This window comes from Musa acuminata, chromosome BXJ1-10, assembly GCF_036884655.1.
Source record: "Musa acuminata AAA Group cultivar baxijiao chromosome BXJ1-10, Cavendish_Baxijiao_AAA, whole genome shotgun sequence".
In the NCBI taxonomy this organism is placed as follows: domain Eukaryota; kingdom Viridiplantae; phylum Streptophyta; class Magnoliopsida; order Zingiberales; family Musaceae; genus Musa; species Musa acuminata.
In genome coordinates, this window is record NC_088336.1 from 30,957,723 (window position 1) to 30,980,225 (window position 22,503).

The 22,503-nt window shown below is 39.6% G+C and overlaps 3 protein-coding genes across 10 annotated transcripts; 1 reads left to right on the top strand and 2 right to left on the bottom strand.

Moving 5' to 3' along the window:
• Positions 1 to 1,707: 1,707 nt before the first annotated feature.
• On the bottom strand, positions 1,708 to 6,120 carry LOC103969121 (uncharacterized). Of its 7 annotated transcripts, none has more exons than XM_065088042.1 (7): positions 5,972 to 6,112; positions 5,767 to 5,834; positions 3,314 to 3,399; positions 3,044 to 3,220; positions 2,711 to 2,809; positions 2,359 to 2,601; positions 1,708 to 2,225 (listed from the first exon to the last, which is right to left on the bottom strand). In XM_065088042.1, exons 2-7 carry the CDS (start codon positions 5,771 to 5,773, stop codon positions 1,878 to 1,880), a joined length of 960 nt encoding a protein of 319 aa, XP_064944114.1. In that variant the 5' UTR covers positions 5,774 to 5,834; positions 5,972 to 6,112; the 3' UTR covers positions 1,708 to 1,877. The 7 variants fall into 7 exon arrangements, with proteins under 7 accessions (XP_064944114.1, XP_064944113.1, XP_009380844.2 ...); XM_065088041.1 differs by having other exon boundaries at positions 5,746 to 5,834; XM_009382569.3 differs by having other exon boundaries at positions 1,708 to 2,213; positions 5,972 to 6,111.
• Positions 6,121 to 7,328: 1,208 nt separating this feature from the next.
• Positions 7,329 to 11,408, bottom strand: LOC135585268 (uncharacterized). Of its 2 annotated transcripts, none has more exons than XM_065088045.1 (5): positions 11,275 to 11,408; positions 9,971 to 10,890; positions 9,776 to 9,829; positions 9,416 to 9,600; positions 7,329 to 7,545 (listed from the first exon to the last, which is right to left on the bottom strand). In XM_065088045.1, the coding sequence occupies exons 2-5, from the start codon at positions 10,776 to 10,778 to the stop codon at positions 7,459 to 7,461; spliced, it is 1,134 nt and encodes a 377-aa protein (XP_064944117.1). In that variant the 5' UTR covers positions 10,779 to 10,890; positions 11,275 to 11,408; the 3' UTR covers positions 7,329 to 7,458. The 2 variants fall into 2 exon arrangements, with proteins under 2 accessions (XP_064944117.1, XP_064944118.1); XM_065088046.1 differs by having other exon boundaries at positions 9,971 to 10,823; positions 11,275 to 11,343.
• A 7,781-nt stretch (positions 11,409 to 19,189) lies between these two features.
• On the top strand, positions 19,190 to 21,831 carry LOC135596154 (probable trehalose-phosphate phosphatase 6). Its single transcript, XM_065088047.1, has 11 exons — positions 19,190 to 19,717; positions 19,792 to 19,932; positions 20,026 to 20,097; positions 20,179 to 20,274; positions 20,394 to 20,447; positions 20,526 to 20,627; positions 20,722 to 20,799; positions 20,918 to 20,987; positions 21,139 to 21,209; positions 21,287 to 21,379; positions 21,472 to 21,831. The coding sequence occupies exons 1-11, from the start codon at positions 19,205 to 19,207 to the stop codon at positions 21,538 to 21,540; spliced, it is 1,359 nt and encodes a 452-aa protein (XP_064944119.1). The 5' UTR covers positions 19,190 to 19,204; the 3' UTR covers positions 21,541 to 21,831.
• The last annotated feature ends 672 nt before the right edge of the window (positions 21,832 to 22,503 follow it).

Genomic DNA, 22,503 nt, shown 5'->3' on the forward strand with positions numbered 1-22,503 from the left:
ACATTTTTGTACCTATGTGACGAAGCAGAGAAGGAAACAAAATGGGGAAGATGAAATGGTGAAGTTTAGTCGAACATATGGTCTACTCACATATTCATTACTTTTTATGTATCTAAAATATTATTTTTTTATATATAATTTATCATCATCAAATAGATTTGGATTGGAGTTATTTTATATAGTATTTTTAACAAGAGCATTAAAATATCACTTGGGAGTTGGTGTGGGTTCGCTATCAACGACTACATGGAGTTTGGCATCAAATTATTGGGGTAAAATTTGTTTGTTGTTCCCAATGGAATCGACAAATATATTGACTATTTTGAGGTATGCTCTTCCATAGATTTGAGTTCATATCATTCGGCTGTATAGGGAAGTAATAAGAAACATGCCAAGCATGACATGGATTGGTGTATAAGATACAGTACATGAGCCTAAGTTGTCGATACTGCCATGGATGGAAGCCCCTGTTGTGCGAGTCAAGACCTGATGTGATGGTTTGAGACTACCCAAGAACTGGTCCCATTTGTACTACTATCTTTGTCTTCATAATTATATACAATGTATCTACTCTCTCTCTCTCTCTCTCTCTCTCTCTCTCTCTCTCTCTCTCTATATATATATATATATATATATATATATATATATATATATATATATATATATATATATATATAAATAATGTGGTGGTACACAGAGATAGGTTGACATCACTCGAGACAATGTCAGATGTCATGGAGCCTTCCAATCTAAAAGGATTAAAGAATAAGTGACGTGATGTAATACATTGTTTTGGGTATTAATCCTGTAAACTTTGAAGCTATTCGAATAGATATTGGCATAGCTGAGGAAGACTATTTATTCACCCACTTTCTCTTCTTCACATCATAATCAGAGCATTCACAGCTCTGAACCCAAAGTTCTGAGGCAGACTGTCGACACAGAAGACACAGTCATAAAGATATGGTTTAGGTATGATGCTGCAAATTCTATAGGGCAATGATCGCCATCCACAAATCCTTGCTTTACTGCAAACATCTAAAGTTCCATGAGGCTAGGTGACACATTGGCCACCCACTTGAACAAGACTTTATTAGTTCATGACATCACCAGTGGGATCAAAAGTCTCTCAGAAGCATAAAGCTTTTACACCATGGTGCAGCACTTCCACCTTTGTGTCTGCTTTGCATCATAAAGTGTGACAATGACCCTGTGATGTTTCTGCACTGCACTGCAGGACTGAACTCCAATGGAGCACCACGCTGCACATAGGAGCCATAGAGATCACCAGATTGCTTGCAGAAAAACTGCATACTTGGAGCAACAAGTCACTGGAATTTTAGGTATGCTCACAGTCATCAGTCAGTAGCAGTTGCTGTAATCACAATGCACTTAGTCCTCTATTGGACAATACTGATATCTCCAGCATATGATCATCATCTTTATATGTTGCAATACCACTAGGCTTTTACACATCCATAGTGGGGGTAAATTCATCATCTCCAAAAAGCCATAGCCCTTCTCAACAACTACTGTTGCATAGTTGATTCAACATCCTGTATGATCTTAATGGAGCAGTCACTTACATTTTCTACAGTGGTATACTTGCAAATTTTTGTTAAGCAAAGGTGAGAAAGCTGTCAAATTTTTTTTCCCATCCAAAAAGTTGATGCACCATGTACTATTTTTTCATAAGAACTTTTAAGCTGATTTGAAGTTTGCAGTAGTATTATTCACAACTGACATAGTAGCTTACAGTGCCAATATCAACAACTCAAATCATCTATTCATACACCATCAATATCTTCCTTTGCTAATATTTTCATGGAATGCACCCATTCCGATCTGCTACGCCTTCCTCAGGGAAAGTTATCATCTCAGTTATTTCTGACCTGGCCATCAATTTCTTTCTCAGGTTCATCCGAGTCTGATGCTGACTTACCAAGACTAACATCAGGTGTGGTCGCCGGCAACTGTTTGTCGGACGATGAAGAATTTGATCGTTTCCACAACAAAGGCATCCGCTTGTCGTCTTCTCTCATCCTGGCAGCATAATCATCGATGTTAAAACTGACTTGGTTGTTACCCCCAAATGCACAATCAAGTTCATCCACATTGAAAAGGTCCTCCATGATCTTCTTGGTGCCATTGTCATCGGAGTACACAAATTTAACTTTTTTGTAGGTCTTTGGCTCCAGAAAGGGTTTCGCCATCTGCCAAACAATCTTGGAAAACTTAAAACAACATAGACAATGCGGTTTTAGGTTACATGAAACTTATTAGTCTAGATAAATGCTCATAACCTTACATGAATCTATTGGAAGATCTATTATTCTTTCTTCAGAAAAGAATACTCACCATCCAAAAAGGCTCAAAGAACTTTGGGGGATTGTAGAGTATTGCTAAGGCTAGTCTTTCTGGATAATGGTTTTGCAAGACATCAGCTGTTTCTTTTGTGACCTTTAATGATATATTTGACAAGTTGAACTCCTGGAAATCGATGACCCAAACCATCTGTTCCTGATCAGGTGGCAGATTTAGAATTGCATTCTCCATACAGTATACCAAGTATCTAATTTGACCCTTGGTCGATTTTGTGTTCTGAAGTTAAAAAATAAGGAATCAAGTTAGTAAACATCAACTTGCAAAAGTCATGTGACTAGTAGTCTCTGTAAGATGGAAACAAGCAATGGAAGTAGATTCATCGAACCTGGCAACCGGGTCTCATTACAAGAATGCTTCTCCCATACTTGTCTGAGTAACTTGATCGGTAAATTTTTCCTGTCTCAGCTTCATGGGCCACTTCATCCTAGAAATAACCAAGTTCAGCGAAAAAGAACAAGATAAAAGAAAGATGAAGATTTGCAGACATGATGTGGTAATACAAGTTTCATGCCAGAAAGGAAAGAGAGAAAACCAAATGCTCAATGACAGTAACCAGAAATTACAAGTTAGCTATATGCACAGAAATCTGTCAGAAGTAATGACAAACTATGTCAAACTATAATTTTCATGCAAATCCAGATGAATTTCTAAGACTCACCCAACGAATTTCTTCTGGCTTGTATTCAAGCCGCCGTTTCAAAGTGTCATTCAGCATTTTAGTTGCCTTCTTCACATTCCAGTTCCTTGCTGTTAAATATCTTGCAAGCGATGCATCGGAAGAATAAAGAAATAACTTGTCTGGCAATTTTCCTAAGGATGCCCTCACTTCATTTATCTAGAACACATAATACATAAGGCAACTAAAACATTCATTTTTCTTGTTTTAAATTAAGAAAAGAAAGATGATCATGTTGTTGATCATAGTTACCTTTGCCCTTTGCTCTTCAGAGAATGAACTCTCTTCAGAACCAATGGCCTCATACATCACTGAACTCATACTTCTTTGGAGGTTTCCTGGACAAATGAAGTACAGAAGAATCAATGAGGAGCTGATCTCCAAAATAAAAGAATAAAACCACAGAAAGGATTTTATTGCATATATAACCCTGTAAGATTGCAAAATTAAAGATTTGGATCCTCAAAGTATTAGATACTTAAAACACCATTCTACAACAACAACAACAAAATCGTAAATTCCAAATATTTGGGGTCAACTGCATGGATCTTTTATAGCCATTGAGATTTGTAAAAACCCATATGTTTAGTTAAATTCAGAATACTTAAATATTTATTTATATTTTCTATTAAAGTCCTTTTAGATTTTTTTCTACCTTTCCTCGTATCACTAATATTAATCATTTCACCTCTTCTGACTACCGCATTCGAAGGTTTTCTAAGTACATGCTCGTATCATCTTGAATAATTTTCTCTCATCTTATCTCCTATCGAGGCGATACTTGGTTGTTCACGAAGATAAAATATTTTTTCATATCTTTCTTAGTAACTCCGCATATCTATCTCAGTATTCTCATTTCGATAACACAAACTTTTTGTGTATATTGTTTCTTTACTGGCCAACACTCAGATCCATAAAGCATTGTTGGTCTCGCAATTGTCTTATAAATTTTTTCTTTTAACCTCACAGGTATCTGATGATCACACAAGACTCCGGATGGACCTCACCATTTTAACCATCTTATCTTTATTCTATGAATAATATCTTCATCAATTTCTCCATCTTGTTGAATAATTGATCCAAGATTCCTAAAATTTTTACTTATGACTTCTTATCCATCCAATTTAACTATATTCTTCTGTCTATTTTAAAATCACTATGATTACATTTTATATATTCGATTTTAGTCCTACTTAATCTTAAACCTTTAGTTTCTAAGGCTTACTTCCATATCTCAAGTTTATAATTAATTCCACTTAGGCTCTTATCAACTAAAACAATATTATCATCAAATAACATACATCAGAGAGGTCTATTATATAAGTGACTAATAAATTCATCTAATATCAATGTGAAAAGGTAGGGACTTAATGCGAATCCTTGATATAATCCTAGGTTAATAGGAAACTCAATAGACACACTCTTATAGTTCTAAAACTAGTACCTACATCATCATACATATATTTAATAACATTAATATAATTAGTAGATATACCTTTCTTTTCTAAAACCCACCATAAAAAGATCTCTAGGAATTCTATCATAGGATTTCTCTAAGTCTATAAAAACCATATGCAAATATTTCTTTTTCTCTTTATACTTTTCCATTAATTGTCTTAATAAATAAATAGCTTTTATGGTTGATCTTCCAGACATAAAATCAAATTGATTTTCAGAGATATTTGTTTCAAATATTATCCTACTTTCGATAACTCTTTTCTAAAATATGACTCATGATTTTAATTCCTTTATAATTTGAACAAATATTGCAAAGTGTCATGGAACAAATATTCCTTTATAATTTTAATTCGATAACTCTTTTCTTTCTCTGTCCAGATGTGGAAATATTGCAATACCATAGGTTGGATATTAGAAAATCAAAGCTAATCAAAGATTAAAATCACCTTGCACTATCCCATGAACTCGGTCATATACCTAGATACTCAAAGTTCACCAAGATAAGGATTGAAACGTGGTCTTATATTCTTGAGGATCATCATCATAGATCCAAGTTACACCATCCCAACATTGTAGTCGTTCTAATTACCCAACTAATACTTGACTGGTTTCTCACCATCCACAATGATAATCCACTTCAACTGCACAAATAAATCATTGAATCATCATCCTTGACAAGCCACTTCTCTTACAATGAAAATCTGTCTTGCCAACACTGGCTATCTATTCCAGTGGACAAGAATTGTCTTACAATGAATCATCATGCTTAACAAGCCACTTCTCTTACACGAAGAAGGCTTGACTTTAGAAGCAGCATCTTGGATCACGAGGGTTGATCATTAGTCACCTATTGGTATATTTATCTTCATTGCTGGTCTTGGATATCAACACCTATCGGTATATTTATCTTCAATGTGATGTTCTTTTACCATTAAACCCAATCCTGAAAGCTTTAATAAGACAGAGGAATTTGTTGTTATGTCTCTTTTCCTTATCTACCAAAAATTAGAACTCAGACGCAGATAATTTACTGAGCCATTTCCACAGCCCAAAATTTTCCCAATTAATCAATGAATCAGGAGTTCCGTCCAAATGAAAATATGCGCTCCAAGAATCATCAAACTGCCTTTTTTTTCGCATATCATCGAATCATTTTGCAGACAAAGAGTGAAAACGAGCCCGCTGTCGAACATGGGTATAGAAATGAAGGCATAGAAAACCAAAACCAGAATCATCATAGATCACACTTTTCATCGTCGACCGATGATTTGAACGCGGGATACGAACCAAGCGAGCCCCAAATTTACGTGATTCACTGAAGAGAGAGAGAGAGAGAGAGATCAGTCCCGTGAACTCCAGGTGGAACAACGAGAGGGCACAGGGATTAAGGAACGCAGGACAACGAAGGAAAAAAGTGAGCCTTTCTGAGAGGCATAGCAGAGCAGGGATTACCTCTGGCGAATCCGACAGTCGAGAGCCCACGTCGCGGCTAATGGACGCTGCCGAAACGGCCGCCCGGGAGAAAAGGATCGCCCTTTGCAGGGAGAAGGTCAAAGCAGTCGCCGGAGGCGAGACTAAAGAAAAAGGAGGAGTGGATCTGCACGAATCTCGATGGATTCTTCAACCGGACGGTTAATGATCGCTCCAAAATTCGCGTCGATAAGGAAACCGATAGCGGATCCGGGGGTTGCACTGAGCTTCGTGGGTCCATCACACTGCAGAGACGGGTATTTTTGGTTAGTGGGGCCTGTCTCGGGTGAGTAAAAGTTTGTCGAAGATATATTTCCATTTAAATTACGTCTTGCCTTCTGTTGCTTTCTAAATTGCGAAAAATATAGGAAATTGCAATGTAGGTAGACCCAAAAAAAAATCCGCTTCTTGCCTTTTCTTTTTTTCCTTTCTAGTATTAATGGTTTGGATTATCACATTAAAAATCCTCTTTCTTTTCCCCTTTTTTCCTCCTTAAATTATGAGAAGATAAGACAATGTTAAAACCCCTACTCATCAAGTTTATGAGAGCTCGCGATAGTGATGTTTAAGAATATTCGGGTGAAAACACAATTGTTTACTATTTACAAAAATAAATGTCTGGTTTATCATATGCAAAAAATGTATATATATGGTATGACAATGGATGCAATTTATTCTTTACAGTTACTACTTTGCCTTTCTCTTTCTAGATTATAGATAGTAGAAGCATACAATATGAATTATGAGCGGCTGATTCAAGAAACAGAAGCTATTTAAAGTTCTTGACAGACCAAATTAGATATATAAGATAAGATTAGATGTATTTCAAGTTAAAGAAATCCTTTTTCATCATGTCCTTCCCCATTGTTGGATTCCCATATATTCAAAGGTTTATTGTGACTAATCTTCTCTAGTCCAAATGTTCTTTAACGATGGTATTTTATTGTAAAAATTATGAATAACTTGCTCGAATTGGGTTAAGATGATACTTAAACTGAGCTTTATGTGGCTTACTTCATCAGTAATACTAATAAATTCTCTTATCTCACCAGGATATTATGTATTTGTTTCTGGCATCTTCAAGATTTCCATTCAAATTCATCACCTTTCTTTTTAGCTACAATTTCTAATATTCCTTTATTAATTGATATTTACAAACAAATGATATATGCACAACCAAGAGACAAATTGACCAATCCTAAAGAAAGAATACAAGTAGTATGAGATGCTTCATGGATCATCAATATTTCAAGAAACCTTGTGCTAAGAAAGAGGACATATGATAAACAATTGCTTAGAGAATGTTAACTTCATTAAGCAATCTGATAAATATGACCAGCAAATGTTACATACATTTTAAAAATAATCTTACAGAATCAAATCCATTCTTCGGTGAAAATTTCAATTGATGCTCCATTTCAATCTTCCTTGCAAATCAACTTAATTTATTTCAACTGACAGACTTGGATTTATTTGTCTGAGGGAACCATGCTGATGGTCTCCAAATCTCTCTTGCATATCTCCCTCAGCTCTTTCAGCCTGAGAAAGTTGGTATGCTGCAGAGGCCAGACAAGAAATAAGCTCAACAACATACAAGCAAATGGAACTTTGAAGTTAACACAGCTTAACATTGTCAAAAAGTCTATCATCACGTAAAACTAATGACCCCCTTTTCTTAAATATTAATAACACTCAGACATCTGAGATTTATAGATAAAGCTTAGAGGGGTCTATAAAGCTTAGAGGGGTTTGCATGCTCAAACTAAAAATGAAAAAACTAATAGGGTTTCTACTAAAGATGAATATAACCTTGATGAACTACAACAGGCTTAGAGACATTGCAATTTCAATCACTCTCTCCTACATGCCTTCCTGGTCCACATTTTTCACCTCTTGTCCCAAATCACTTCTTTTGGATACCTATTGAACTAGGAATGAACCATGAACAAACATGTGCTTTGCTTATTTAAAGATTTACACAACTGTGTAAAAGGATCTCATGGTTGCTAAGATAATGAGTGTGAAGTGCCAAATTTATTCCCTATACCCCTAATCCAGTTAATAAGCATAACTTAAATCTTGCATTTGGATGATGTTCACCTAAATGAGGTTGTCATGAGAAGCAGTATCGTAGCACTTGCACTAATGCACAAAGAACGGAAAGCACTATCCTTGCACATCACTTAGCAAGGTTGTTACAAGAGTCAAGAGGCAGCACTTTCTGATACATCATGAGCAGTAGATAATACTCATATTACTAATACATTTTATTAAGAATATTATGAGTAGAGAAAACATTACGTGAAATTATAAATCATAAAACTTCGGAAATATTTTTTTTTTGTGGAACTCTAGTAATTAAGAAGCATATAATATGTGTGTGTGTGTATAAATGAAAGGAAAAGAAATAAAAGGGGAAGAAATTCCATCTTTTCTTCTTAGCTATCTTCTTTATTTCTAAAGTGCCACTTTATAATATCCTTAAATTTTATTTATTAATCATTAATGATTTTAATTATGTATTAACCATTTTAACATTATCTCATCACTAAAGCATCCAAAAATGAAAAACAGATTCAATATTCAATGATACAATTGAAATGTCAGGCCGTATTAGCCAATGAATGAAAATCCAAGCTGTGTTGGCTAATTAGTGGATTATAAGGTGGAGAAAAGAAGGAGAGGAGGGGAGGAGAGTAGCCTTAGGATATTAGACTTTAGAGTAGACAAACAGATTCTTTGTTTGTGAGAAGCTTCAGAACAAATTTGAAAAAACAAACTGCCATTTATTGAATGGCCATACTAGGATAAACATTTCCAATTATTACCAGGTCATGGTGGCCTCCCTCCCCATTGTAATGTGAGGTACCTCTTTTCTCTTATAATGTGAGAAAATTTAATATTCACTCTTAAAGATTCTTTTTACCAGGACTAATTTTTTTTTATATGTGAACTGAATGAAATGACAGTCTAATATAGGATAATAAACAATTCCTAAATGCTAATTATCACTCATAATAATGAGAAACATATCATCAAACAAATCAGACCACCAATAGCCAACCAAAAGCAAATCTGTTGGACAAAGAATGCAGTTTCCTTTTCTTTCTTGATAAACTAGAGACAGAGAGCCAAGGTGACTGACATGTAGCAAAAGAGCATCAAATGTATAATCAAGGGGGCCTATGAGATTGTTTTATCATTTATGGCATTTATACAATAGTATAAGAAATGGTAGATGTATAACTTGTTTGAAAAAAAAACAAAATCTTTTCACTCAAGATGTCTAAAATTTCTTAAGCTACATCAGATTCCTATCCAAAGCCTTTGAGAAATCCTTGGTGTTAAATATGTTTATGACACTACCAAGATTCTTACCATGTAATGAGTAGACAAATCAAAAGAAAGGAGGCCAAGATGACTTACAAGCTGGGCTGTTTCAAGCACAAGGGCATTCTCTGTTCGAAGGAAGAGTGATCTCCACTGTTGAGTTAATTCAAATTCCAATTCAGACGATCTTTTTGTGCTCTGTTGAATGGCTTTGATGTTATAGTTACTGCTGCAACTTCTTACTTCTAAGGTCCTCGCAAGCCTTTTGCTTTTCTTCAATGCTACAGACAAACATGTGAAGTTAATAAACGCAACAAGGTACAAAAAATCAATATAACTATATGTTTCCTTCTAAAACAATTGTGAAGGAAGAATTACACACACACACACACACACACAAAAAAAAAAAATCTAGCTTGTCTCTATGTATTCCATGGATGCATAGCACAAGCTTACCAGCAAGTCTTCCTCGAGCATCCTGATAGTGTAGGTCTGCCCACATGTAAGCAGCTGATGACATAACATTGACATGACAAACCATAATCAGACAACAAATACATAAATTATTATAGAAAATTTTCAATTGGTAAATAGTACAACCTATATAATGTCCACACTTGATCCATCAGAAAGGTAGGGATTGTAACTTGCCTTTGAGACAAAAGGAACATTTACAAGATTTTTCTGGCATGCTGATCTCACTGCAATTTGAAATACCATTAATAGGATCTGAACCATCATCTACTTTAATATCCGATGACCGCGACGGCTTCAAGCACTTCGAGAAGCCTGATTTATCTGGCCCATCAGCTACTTTGATATCCGGTGACCCAGACGGCTTCAAGCACTTCGAGAAGCCTGATTTACCTAGTGGAACATTGCTGGGAGCTTCACCACTGTCAACATTGCCTTCTTTTACTGCTGCAAAATGCAAACCAGAACAATTTGAAGTAGCAGATTTACTGACATCATTTTTAGCCCGAAAGGAATATCTGAAGGAATCAGCACTATCAGTCTCATCATCCTCTAGACAGTCGTCTTCGGTATTTGTCTCACTTGATTTATCACAATGGGCAGGCACAGACTCAAAATCACTGTAGCCTTGCCCTAACTTGTCAACTTCAGTAAACCCATAGACAAAGATTCCTTTAGAATCCGAAGTCACAAGTTGACATGCCTGCTTAGAATCAAAGGAATAGAGGCCTTTCCCTTTACCATCAACCAAAAAGTCAGCTACACCATCGATTTTGTCCTTCCGTTTCATGGAAGCCCTTGCATCTCCAGCTAATTGTTCATCAAAACTGGCATCTTTAAGTCCTCCCCCTTTCCTGCCAACATTGTGTCTTGCAACATTTGTTTCTAAATCCAAAGATAACCTTCTCTTGCCATTAATGTTGGTTATATCACCCAGAACACCCTTCTTGACAGCCATTTCTCTAGAACCACCTCCTTCGCCCATTGTCCACACCTCTAACAGAGATGGTCGAACGCGAAGTTGTTTGATCTATTCGCCAAGATACAACTTTCAAAAAGACATGAGAAAGGAGGCCGAAAATCATCCCATTTTTTTTCTACAAGAAAACGTTTTTAGAGGATGATTATTAGATTACAAAAACCACGACACGGGTGAACGAGAAATATAGAATAGCCACGCGGTTCATGTTCCCAGGTGAACAAAGCTCCATTTCAAGCAAACCCTAATTTCGCCAATAGCAAGAATTGGCAGGAGAAAGAAAGGCAGAAAAATGATTTATGTGTCCAAAAACTCGAAACAAACATCAGAATCAACCAACGATCCCAAACGACATACGCATCAACCCTCACGATGCAAGAAGAGAAAAAAAGGGAAAACCGGTCGTGAAAAGCCTCGATCAAAATCGAACGGCATGTCCGGAGACACCGAAACTCGAGACGAGATCAACAACAGCAAGAATTAACGGATCAATGCTACCAACCTTTCCGCCGACGGCTGCGGGGAGACCGAGAGAGAGAGAGAGGAGTGGGATCAGATTTGGCGAAAGAAAGAAAAGGGCGGGCTTTTAGATTTGATAGGGAAGAGCGTAGAACGCTATAAGCGCGCGGACTTCATTGGGATTTCTCCCAAGGCGGCAGCGGGATGCGGTGTTTCGACGGTGACGATAACCGAACGCTCTCTACGCGTTTGCGATCGCTTATCTTGTGGACGGAGGTAGGTCCGACCGCAGGAATACAAAAAAATATACCGTAAAAGTTCCTAGTTGAACTCGTTGGAATGCGATCGCAGCAACATCCGACTTAATGTCTTCGGATAACCGGAGAAATTAAGGCGGATCACACCATCTAAAACATTGATGGTGTACCCGATCCGCTAGGGTTTAAAATCTCATCCAAAATATTTTGTGCAGGTATTAGCTGAGAAAATAATTATGATAGTTTATCATGAGATTCTAAGTTCAAATTTTGTCTTGGTCATTTATCATTTTCAAAAAAAATAAATAAAAGATTTTAAGAAGAGCAGAGAAAAGAAAAGCCCACGGCCCATTGGGCCGGAATGCCGAGTGTACAGTCTTCTATAATTGTGGCCCAGAAGATGAACAATGGAGAGACTGTTTTAGTGAAGCTTCATTTCACCAATCATTTAGCCACTAAAACTTCAAGGAGGAAGAAGGTTTTCATGGGGACACTGTTTGCATGAGATCCCTCGGTTCATGGAGAGTCGTCGGCCAACCATGGGAAGACCACTGGGAATAAGAACACCGGAAGACATTGGCGGTCATATGTGTGCCATGGACAGTAAGATTCCAAACCTCATCAAAGCTAAAGCCGCCGAAAGCTAACGCCTTTTCACATGCAAGAGCGTGAATATTATTAGCTGCACTTGCCATCAAGAGGGCCACGTCTGAGGGTTATTCTTCCACTCTCGATCCCCACATCACACCTTCTCTTGCATCCCCAAGAAGAATCGCAGGAAAGTTCACGATCAGTGCCATGCATGTCTTACGACAGCCATGAAAGTTTGAGAGCACCACCGACGAAGAAGATGGCTTATCGTCAAGGCACAACCACGCTGTCCGATATGGGGAATAGCGAATAAAGGATATGTGCCTACCCACGCCACCGAATTCATCGTAAACTTCCATGTCATGGGCGAAGATTTCAAAGAACATGAAAAGCGTGAAGCATGGGAATTGGATCTCGATAGAAAATAAGGTCTCAGGCTTCAGTTGACTTGAGGTGTTGGAACGAAGAATGTGAATAGATGTGGCACACTTGCATGAGGGGTTAGAATCCAGCGTTAGGCAGAGAAGGATCAGTTTACTTTGCGAATGGATTCTTGGAAGGTGGGAAGGCGTTGGAGGCATATCTGCATCTCCATGGGACTGTCAAATGCATGCATGGATTCTGATGACCTATGTGAGAGACAGAAACACTGGAAACCTCCAGGAACAGAGAAGGTTGGAGTAGAGTTAGAATATTGGAATGAAGAAACATGAACAGTTGAAGGTTCTGACGAATTCAAGGTAGGGCATAAAAGTAGTCTGACAAGAGGATTCCTGGAAGGTGTGTTTCTGTCAAAAGAAGTAGAGATCATAACACAAAGGCATGTGGATGTCCCCAACTTACCCACTTGTCATTACCAGTTTATTTCCAGTAAGATAACAATGAAAAATGATGCCAATAAGTAAGCAGTGTAGTATTTGTTTGTCGACGAGAAGCATATATACATTTTACTTTCTTTGTGTTTATCGAGAAAAGGCAATTATTCTCACACTTCAATTTTTTTTTTTGGGGGGTCAAAAGTCATCTTTACTTCCCAAAAGTATTAGAGGCAAAAAGTTGCCCTACAGAACAGGAAATCTTGAGACCATTGTGGGGGGCAGTTTGCCAACCTAGCTAGAATGTCTAGGTGAGGTCAATGATGTGCAGATTTGGCTTGGCTTCTGTCCACTTGACCAAATATCAATTCTACAATTGACCAGCAAAAGTCATGTATAGATCTTTTCTTATTAATGCAACCAAAATTGTTTCAGAATGTATGCAGATCTGATCGTATATAATTGGAGCTGTACAATAATTGAAAGAGGAATCAATTCCTGAAGCTGCCATCACCAGTGGTTCATGAAAGGGAATGTTTTCAGCCTCCCTCTAAGCTCCATCCAGTGGGGTTGAAAGATGATGCGAAGATAACGACGACGACAAGTCTATGGATACCTGCATTCCCAAAGGGATAACCAAGGAAAGGGGGGGTTCTGCTAGTGCTGTCCAAATCTGATCTGAATAATGACACTTGAGCTAGAAAGATAAAGCCAGGTTTTCCTGCGCATGACTTTTTGTTTACCTTGTGAGCAAGAAAAGTAGAAAGAAAGGAAGACCAAAAACATGTGAAAACCTAGGAGATATCTCAATTGTTGGATTTGGATTTCTTGTGGGGCATAAAAATCCAAAGACGTCCTAGAGATTAGGTGGGCTCACGAGAATGAGCTGTCGACAAGCAATTCCATTTCCTTGCATTCTTCTTCTAAAGTTGCTTTTTCATCATGCATGGCTTCATCCAAGTTTTCTATTGCACTTGCTAGCTTCAAATATCTGTTGGGTATCCAATCAGTTTATGGAGCTATATCACATGTCAGTGATTATGTTTTAGAAACTAAAACCTGATGCTCTATGTTGATCGACATAACCTAATGGATCATTTTCTTTGTGGAGTTTTATGATTTATTATTCCTGAAGAACTTGCTAAGCCTTTTTCAGGAAGAAACAAGAAGCTCCCACTGGTCTTTGTCCTCCATGGTTGATTGAGAAATCCCACCTTAAATATTGATGATAAACATGCATTTTCTTGCACAGTAAGGACTAAAACTAGTCGAGCCAACCTTTACTCTTCTTGTCAGATCATATATCAGCAATCTTTGTGCTGGCAATTATCTCATCAAATTATGTTTATCCAGAGCACCAAAGTGGACATCATATCACACCTGATCAAGCTTGCATTGCTTTTGCCTGGGATATATAATTGAAATCCTTGGTGTACTTCTGCTAGTCCACATGTTTATGACTCAGATTTACCTTTCTTTTTCTGACAGTGAGATCAGTCACTTGTTTATTAGCTTTTGGAGCCTTGTGTGAGCTAAGCAGCTGTTTGCTTTCTTTCATGCATCATCAGTCTCGTGCATGAGATTGACACATACAATAATAATATGCATAGATGTGTATGCGATTGGAAAGTTCCTACTCACTCATGAAGCACTCATTTCTTGTCAAAGGTGTCATCGACTCTTTAGCTTCCCCCATAATCATGATTCTTCTTCTTTTTTTTGTTTTTTTGGCATTTTAGTTGCAGAAGATTCCAAGAATAGATTGTCCAATGATTAAAGTGAGTGAAGAAACCACTGGGAGAGGAAAAATTCATTCAACTGTGGGAAAGGTGAAGTTAGATTTTGTCCCATTCTGAATGCATGATCCTTGAGACATATATAAAGGTGGGGAAGAAGATCTCACTCAAACAGTTAATGAACAACCCTTATATAACCCCCAACTCTTAACAGTATTTGATCATACAAAAACAAAAAATATTGAACAGTAACTCAATTAAATTAATCAACCTGTTCCAATATACCGATCTCCGATAACATATCTCGTGTCCAAATCAAGAAGGAAACGTTGATCCTCGATAACCTTATTCCGACTTGACTACCTTGTCGTAATTGGGTGGATGTGAGGCATCGGTGGGTCCCGGCCGAGTCAGCGATGGGACGGACCAATAGCATCCGGGGCGCCGTGACAGCGGTGGAGGCCACGCCGAGCTCTTTGTCAGCCACCCGAGCCTCATCTTTTGGTGTTGAACGTGCTCAAAAGAGGCGTTTTGTCCCGTCATCAACCTCCGGAAATTGGTCGTCCCCATCAGGGAAGGATGGAAAATTTTGGATTCTCCTCCTCCATGTCGCATGCATCGAGTGGCGGCCAACTTGATCAACATGTCGGTGTCATTTCATGCACAGATATATCATCGCATGCATGTCCCCATCTATGTTAGGAATCCTCCTTTCCATTGGGGATGATACCATTGATCATCCACCCAAATAGATGCAACCCTCCATAGAATGAATACACAGGTTTGCTACTTCCACCTTCATTCTCCACTTGTGCATCTCCACGGGAGGATCGGCCATTGATTTTTCTTGTCCCACCATGATTTAGTGATCATTCGATGGAAGAGTGCACACACATGAGATCAAGGTGGTGATCATGGAAGCATCATGACGCGTGCTTGAGGAGGATTCTTGTTCTTAAGAGCACAAAGTGAAACACTTATCATTACGTATTGCGGCTGAAAAGTCCATGCAAAAGACCATTTTTTATGTTGATAATATTCTTATGGAGGAAAATTTATTTTTTCGATTATCAAAGTCTTTGTGTATATTTTCATTATCAATATGAATTAGTGTCTTGCTGACCATACAATAATGATTGGGATGATGGCGATACATCAGTTTGTAAGCTTCCTACTTGCAGGTGGAGACAACTCCCTGATGTGTGACCCGTCCTCAAGGATCCGACTAGGTGAGCTCTCTTGGACCAATCGCCTCTCGAAACGGGTCCGCTTTGGGTGACACTATCGGACCTGTCTCCATCCGAATGCTCCGAGATCTGACTCCATCCGACCGTTTATCATCTCAAATCAATCGCGCTGATTTCAGCCTTGTTCCTACGTGATGTGCGTTGGGCAGCGCAACGACTCATGTCACACTCTCCGGAAACCCGTCGACCAGTGGAGTGAATGGAGCCATGGTCAAAATTATTGACTCGATTGGCCGTTCAATTAAATTGGCTCGTCTCCCTGGTCGACGCCCACCGGCTTTGACCATCCCGTGCTTCGTTGACCTGCATGAGGTGGAAACAGCCATGCGCATGAGATGGTGACGCACGGGAGGATACTCATCTGTTCCAAGAATCTCGTTGACTATGAATGTATTAACGTCGAAGACCAAATGTATCTTAGTCGTGAAGTCAACAAGTCAATCTTTGGTTCGTGTTCGAGTCCACTAAATTTTATTGATAAACGAGTTTGACAGGAGCATATCTAACAAAAATCCCTCAAATAAGACAGTGATGAAATATAATACATGATATAGTGGGTTCAATAATCCCTAGTTGAGATAATATACGTAAGTACTGAGCATAGTTTAGTACGGACATGCGTATGTGTATAGAACGTACATATACTTGTACGTGAAGTATTTCCAGTATCGTTGTTGCATCCTCGTGTATTAAATGCGAAGGACACGTGGCGCCATGCCAAACGCAATACGCTCACGTCGCGTCTTGTCAACCTCCGACATGTCGCTGAAACCCTAACGCGAGTATCCTTCTCGGAGTCTGGGCGGTGGGTGATCCGGTGCCGTGGGCTCTGCACACCGAGCTCGCACACAGCCGCAGTAGCAGTAACAGCTAGGGTTAGGTTACGGTCACATGGAATTTGCAGCGGCCGAGGAAGATCATATCTACCGAAGCCGTCCCGTCCCATCTCCGCCGATCACCTGCATCGTTCACATCAGAGGATCTGACAGACTCCCACGTCACCGCCATGCAGGGTGCACCGACGAGGGGTAGGGACGTGGTTGCTATGGAGAGGACGCAGAAGACACGCAAGACGACATGGTTGCTGCTCTCTCTGTTCAGGTTCGACGGGTCGCCGACACGAAAGGGCACACAAAGCTCAGAGTTGTCTTCTCCAGGCAATTGCAAGCAAACAAGCAGACCCTTACAACACATGTAGCTCAATCTTTAACTCTCTTCTATATTCATCTTTGACCGCTATGTGTTCCATGGAATGCTAATCTACATTTCCTGCGACATATATTTGTGTTACTACATGTACATGAGCGAAAGTGTATGTTTTGACCTTCTCCTTCTATCAACTCAATTTGACTTGAAATCATATATATATATATATATATATATATATATATATATATATATATATATATATATATATATATATATATAATTATTAAGATAAAAAGTATTCATATAAATTTTGAGAGATAAATTTTTCTTAATCAGTCATAATCAAATTAGTTATTCTAATATATGATTGATCCTCAAATCATAGATTGATTAAAGATATAAGAAAAATATGAATATTATTTTTTTGTGATGATCTTCTATCAAAGTCGACAACACAAAAAAACAGATATCTTTATCTATCTTCAAACTTTATTAGTTTAGTTTCTCATCCAATGTAACTCCTCAAAATTCTATAATATATGATATGTATGTGCCACAGGATTATCCAAACTATTAATAAGTGCATGATATAAACTAATAAGAGAGGAAGACATTGATAAATATTTATCGAATATCAAATAGAAGATTCACTCATAACATGATATTCATTAAAAAATGAGTGACTAATAATCCCAAAAGATTAAAATTTTCTTTAAAAAGTATACTATATTTTAAACCCTAACAATTAAGACGAGTTAAGAAACTTGACTGGTGAGTCAATTCAAGTCAATCTCATTATCATTATTGTCTTCTCCCAATCCAGCTCGATTGGACCCACCCGAACTTGATAATGCCAAGTGGTGAATGAACCCGATGTATAAATATTGTAAGAGATTTTATTCTTTTCTTTCAATCATTATGTATTCGATACCATGTGTCGATTTCTGGTTGGTCAACATCGGATTACATGATTATATTTCTAGAAATATAAATATACTTTGCGAAGCATCCCATCAAGGTTCTTAAATGAAACATATACAAGTAAATCTACAGCACATTATCCCAATTGGACGAGCACGGAGTTTAATTTCCATCGATGTGATGGTTTCCATCACAAATCAATCAAACCTTGATCAAGTTGTTGAGCTCCTCTCGATGTGATGTTTTCCCTACAAATGATAGATGGGGTTGGCTTTATAGTTCCTCCTCGCTATAAATTCACAATTATAGAAAATAACATGAACCTTGGGAAATGATGTCAAACCATTTAGTATAAATTTATACTTCATTGGATATAAAATCTACTTTGAGAAAGATTTCATATTCACTTAGTAATATGATGTGTTGATACAATACAAAATTTAGTTTTAGACAATGATCAAACGAGAAATAATTAGAACTATAGTATAATTCTTTTAAATAAAAATATTTATTAAAAATAAATTCTCAATTCCTTATCTCCACTAACTATTTATGTTTATAAAATTGAGTATGAATTCGATTAAGATACTTATTTTTCTATCGACTTAAATAGTCGAATATAGTTGTTATTATTATTTCGATAAGTTACTCATGAATTGCAAAGAATCTAAACCCAAATTAGATATCTAATTTTCTATTTATTATCGGCTCAAATTTGATTAAAAATATTAAAAAAATTGATTAATAGAAAAAAAAAAAAAGAACCAAAGAAAAAGAACAGAAAAGTCCCAACTCCAAGCCTTTTAGGTAAAGAACATAAAGAATAAGTATTTGGTTCCCTAAGAAGCTTCCAAGAAGGATGTATTGATGATGTATTAGCATGGTAAGAAAAGATCGAATGAGTCAAACCAGCTTTCAAAGGTGGCTAACCAAATGACTCATTTATCCCTCCTATGAAGCTAACACATGCACACATATGTATATTTATTTTGGGGGCTTTGCATCTACGTAGAGGAAACAATGATATTGAGAAATAATAATCATTCGATGACACTTAGCATGACTGATGATATTGATCTCGAGATAATTCAAACATCATTGATTGCATACTTCAATTAATTCTTCTTGTCAATAATGTTTTGCCACTATTTCATATGCATAGTTATGTTCCAAGGATCCGCTGTTCCGGAACAGGGAGATACCTAAACGGGTGGGCCGGCACGTGGGGGATGAGTGGACAAGGGGCCCCACCCGTCCATGCGCGGGGCCCGCGCCCCAGGGATCCTCCTCGTCCCTCCCCATCCTATAAATCCGCCCCTCCCTCCTTCTCGCCACTTCCATCGCTCCGAGTCCCACAACGGCACCCATAAAAATCCCATTTTTAGACGAGGAGGACGACAAAGATCCGACCTTTCCTCCTTCCCCCTCCCCCCCTCCCCCTTTCTACCTTCGATCCGATATCTCGCCCTCGGCAACCGGCCTTCTCGTTCCCGATCCGAGAGCGTTCCCGGCGCCGCGATGACGAAGCAGAATGTCGTGCCGGCGGAAGCCGTGGCGGCCATCACGGCCGCGGCCGCGGTGGCGAGCTCGTCCCCCCTGTACCCCTACCCGCCCCCGCGATCCTTCCAGAAGAAGTACCTCTCCCAGCTCGACTTCGCCGGCGGCAGGATCGGCACGTGGGTGGAGTCCATGAAGGCCTCCTCGCCCACCCACACCAAGGCGGTCGGCGCCATCGGAGTTCCCGTCGATGAGCAGTCCGCCGCGTGGATCGTGAGTGCTGTTCCCCATCGGTTCGTCTCATGGTTGCAGTTCGCTGGTTGCTAATTCTCTTTTCCTCCGAGTAGATGCGGCACCCCTCGGCTTTGACCAAGTTCGAGCAAATCATGAGCGCCTCCAAAGGGAAGCAGATCGTGATGTTCCTGGATTATGACGGCACGCTCTCACCCATCGTCGAAGACCCTGACTCCGCCTTCATGACCGACGCGGTGAACCCTTCGCTCTTCTCCTTCCTCCTGTTCCATTGTCCCCTGCTTAAAGATGACATCTCGATCGTTTCCCTGTTGCTATGGCGACGTTAGATGAGAGCGGCAGTGAGGAACGTGGCGAGATACTTCCCTACCGCGATCGTTACGGGGCGATGCCTGGAAAAGGTACATTTCCATCTCACCGCTCGGTTTCCTGGCTGTCCTCTGTTTTTTCCCTGACTCCGTGGTTCCAACGACGTCCTACAGGTCATTGACTTCGTGGGATTAACGGAGCTATACTACGCCGGTAGCCACGGCATGGACATCAAGGGCCCGGCGAAGCCCCGGCACACCAAGGCCAAGGTAGGCGCTCCTCCTACCTTGTCGCAAAATATCGAATACCATCAGACTCTTCCATCCTTTTCTTACAGAATTCCCCCCTTGGGCATGCTTATCTTTTCCTCTCATTTTGTGTGGTTCAGGCCAAATCGGTTCTCTTTCAACCAGCTCGCGAGTTCCTCCCCATGATAGATGGGGTCGGTTCCTCTTCCCAGCTCCTCTCCATCAATCCTCAACATCTTCTCTCCCTGCTAACATCCTCTACCTTTCTTCAGGTCTACAGATCTCTGCTGGAGAGAACCAAATCCACGGCCGGCGCCAAGGTGGAGAACAACAAGTTCTGCGTGTCTGTCCACTTCAGATGTGTGGATGAAAAGGTTAGATTTCGTGTCGGATTTGAGCACCTGCTTCCTAATTTATGCCAGAAACGGAAACCATGAGCTCACCTCATTCTGCATTGACACTCTGCAGAGCTGGGGTGCACTGATCGAGCAGGTGAGGTCTGTGTTGAAGGAGTACCCCAAACTTCGGCTCACACAAGGAAGAAAGGTGAGAATTCCGTCTGATTCCATTAGCCAACAACACTACTCGTTTTGTGGAGTATCACAATCCACTGTTCAGCTAAAACATGATGGTGACACTGTCTCTTTGGTGGCCGAGCCTTTAGGTTCTGGAGATTCGTCCAACTATTAAGTGGGACAAGGGGAAGGCGTTGGAGTTCCTATTGGAGTCACTCGGTAAGCTGAGAAAACAGCCCAAACATGCGTTACATCACATCGTTTTCACTAGTTTGGTTCGTCGATGCTATTCGGCGCAAAACCGTCAGTTTTTGTCGGCCGTCGGCCTGTGATGAGAGCCGCTCGTTCTAACAGTCTCTTCCGTGCACAGGATTTGCGGACTGCAAGGACGTAATGCCGGTCTACATCGGAGATGATCGCACCGATGAAGATGCCTTCAAGGTACATGAATCTGCACCTCTGCGTCGCTTGTCAGCCGGTGATATCGAGAGGAGGCTAATGGTGTGTGCTCATCTCAGGTTCTGCGAGACCGTGGGCAGGGCCTCGGCATCCTTGTTTCCAAGTTCCCCAAGGAAACGAATGCTACTTACTCGCTGCAGGAGCCGACCGAGGTAAGATGATGACGGTGACAAGATGGCAAGAGGTGATGTATCTCCCCGAGTCGAGTACGAGTGATGACATGATTCTTGGTGTGTTTGTGCAGGTGAAGGACTTCTTGGTGCGGCTGGTGGAGTGGAAGCGCCCGACGATGAAGGCTCTGTCGAAGGTGTAGATAGGATACGAGCTCCTGTTGCTGCGCCACCTCTGCGAAAGCTTGAGGGTCTCATGGCACTGAATGAAATGGGAGTTCATGTGATCCCCCCCGCCTTTGTTTCAGGAACAATAATGCACCTCTGAAGACGTAGAGGCACGACTTCTGTATTCCTCCTTTACTCCTTCCTTTCTCGGGCTTGAAAGGCTCTGCAACTCGAGCTTTCTTCCCTCTGCACAGGCAGCTGAAATCTGTAATTAGATCTGTGTACAACTGAGGAAGAAGAAATAGCATTTGTTTTCTTTTCCGCCATTACAGTGAATGCGGATGGCAAGTCCAAATGATCACAAAGAATTAACTCGAAGCATCTCTCTCATTTCCTGCAGTGGATATAGTGGCACGGTGATGCATGAGCAAACACATGCAGTGCGGCAGTACATAAATTGGCTTGAATTGTGATGTCTATTGTGCTCTACAGAATGATCTGACAGTGTCGCGTGAAAAAGTGCAATGAACTCGACACTGCTCCTGCCAGATTCTACAGTACATCCATGTCCAGTTCCTGTTGTTTCATGTGCCTATTAGTTCATTGATATGGACATACTCTTGGTAGCTGAATGGTCTTAAATTAAATCAGGTGTTAAGATTCTCCACTGGAGAGAAACAAAGATTTAAAGTGATGAATTCATGATAGGTAGAAAGGTGGAGACTAAACAAGTTCAGGTGGTCCTTCAATTTCTATGATTGAGAATTTAGCAGATACAAGGACATGGATCCCAATCATGGAAGATTAATTTCTCATAATTTATGGCTTGTTCCTTGAGACAATAGCATTGAAGCTTTATCATACAATTGCTCATGGTTGTAAAGGAACTAATGAATGCCAAGGGGACCATCATGTCAAAAGTTCAACCTTAATGGATGACACTCGCAGCACTAGAAAACATCCACCAGTAACATGATGAGTTGAGAAACTACCCTATC

Excerpts from the sequence above, each read along its gene's own strand:
- LOC135585268 (XM_065088045.1), bottom strand. The coding sequence starts at position 10,778 with ATGGGCGAAGGAGGTGGTTCTAGAGAAATGGCTGTCAAGAAGGGTGTT. Across the intron at positions 9,830-9,970 it reads ATGTTCCTTTTGTCTCAAAG|CTGCTTACATGTGGGCAGAC; the intron begins GCAAGTTACAAT and ends TTATGTCATCAG. Across the intron at positions 9,601-9,775 it reads TGCTCGAGGAAGACTTGCTG|CATTGAAGAAAAGCAAAAGG; the intron begins GTAAGCTTGTGC and ends GTTTGTCTGTAG.
- LOC135596154 (XM_065088047.1), top strand. The coding sequence starts at position 19,205 with ATGCGCGGGGCCCGCGCCCCAGGGATCCTCCTCGTCCCTCCCCATCCT. Across the intron at positions 20,275-20,393 it reads CCCGGCACACCAAGGCCAAG|GCCAAATCGGTTCTCTTTCA; the intron begins GTAGGCGCTCCT and ends TGTGTGGTTCAG. Across the intron at positions 20,800-20,917 it reads GGCTCACACAAGGAAGAAAG|GTTCTGGAGATTCGTCCAAC; the intron begins GTGAGAATTCCG and ends CCGAGCCTTTAG.
- LOC103969121 (XM_065088041.1), bottom strand. The coding sequence starts at position 5,773 with ATGAAAAGTGTGATCTATGATGATTCTG. Across the intron at positions 2,810-3,043 it reads AGCCAGAAGAAATTCGTTGG|GATGAAGTGGCCCATGAAGC; the intron begins GTGAGTCTTAGA and ends GGTTATTTCTAG. Across the intron at positions 2,602-2,710 it reads TAATGAGACCCGGTTGCCAG|AACACAAAATCGACCAAGGG; the intron begins GTTCGATGAATC and ends TTTTAACTTCAG.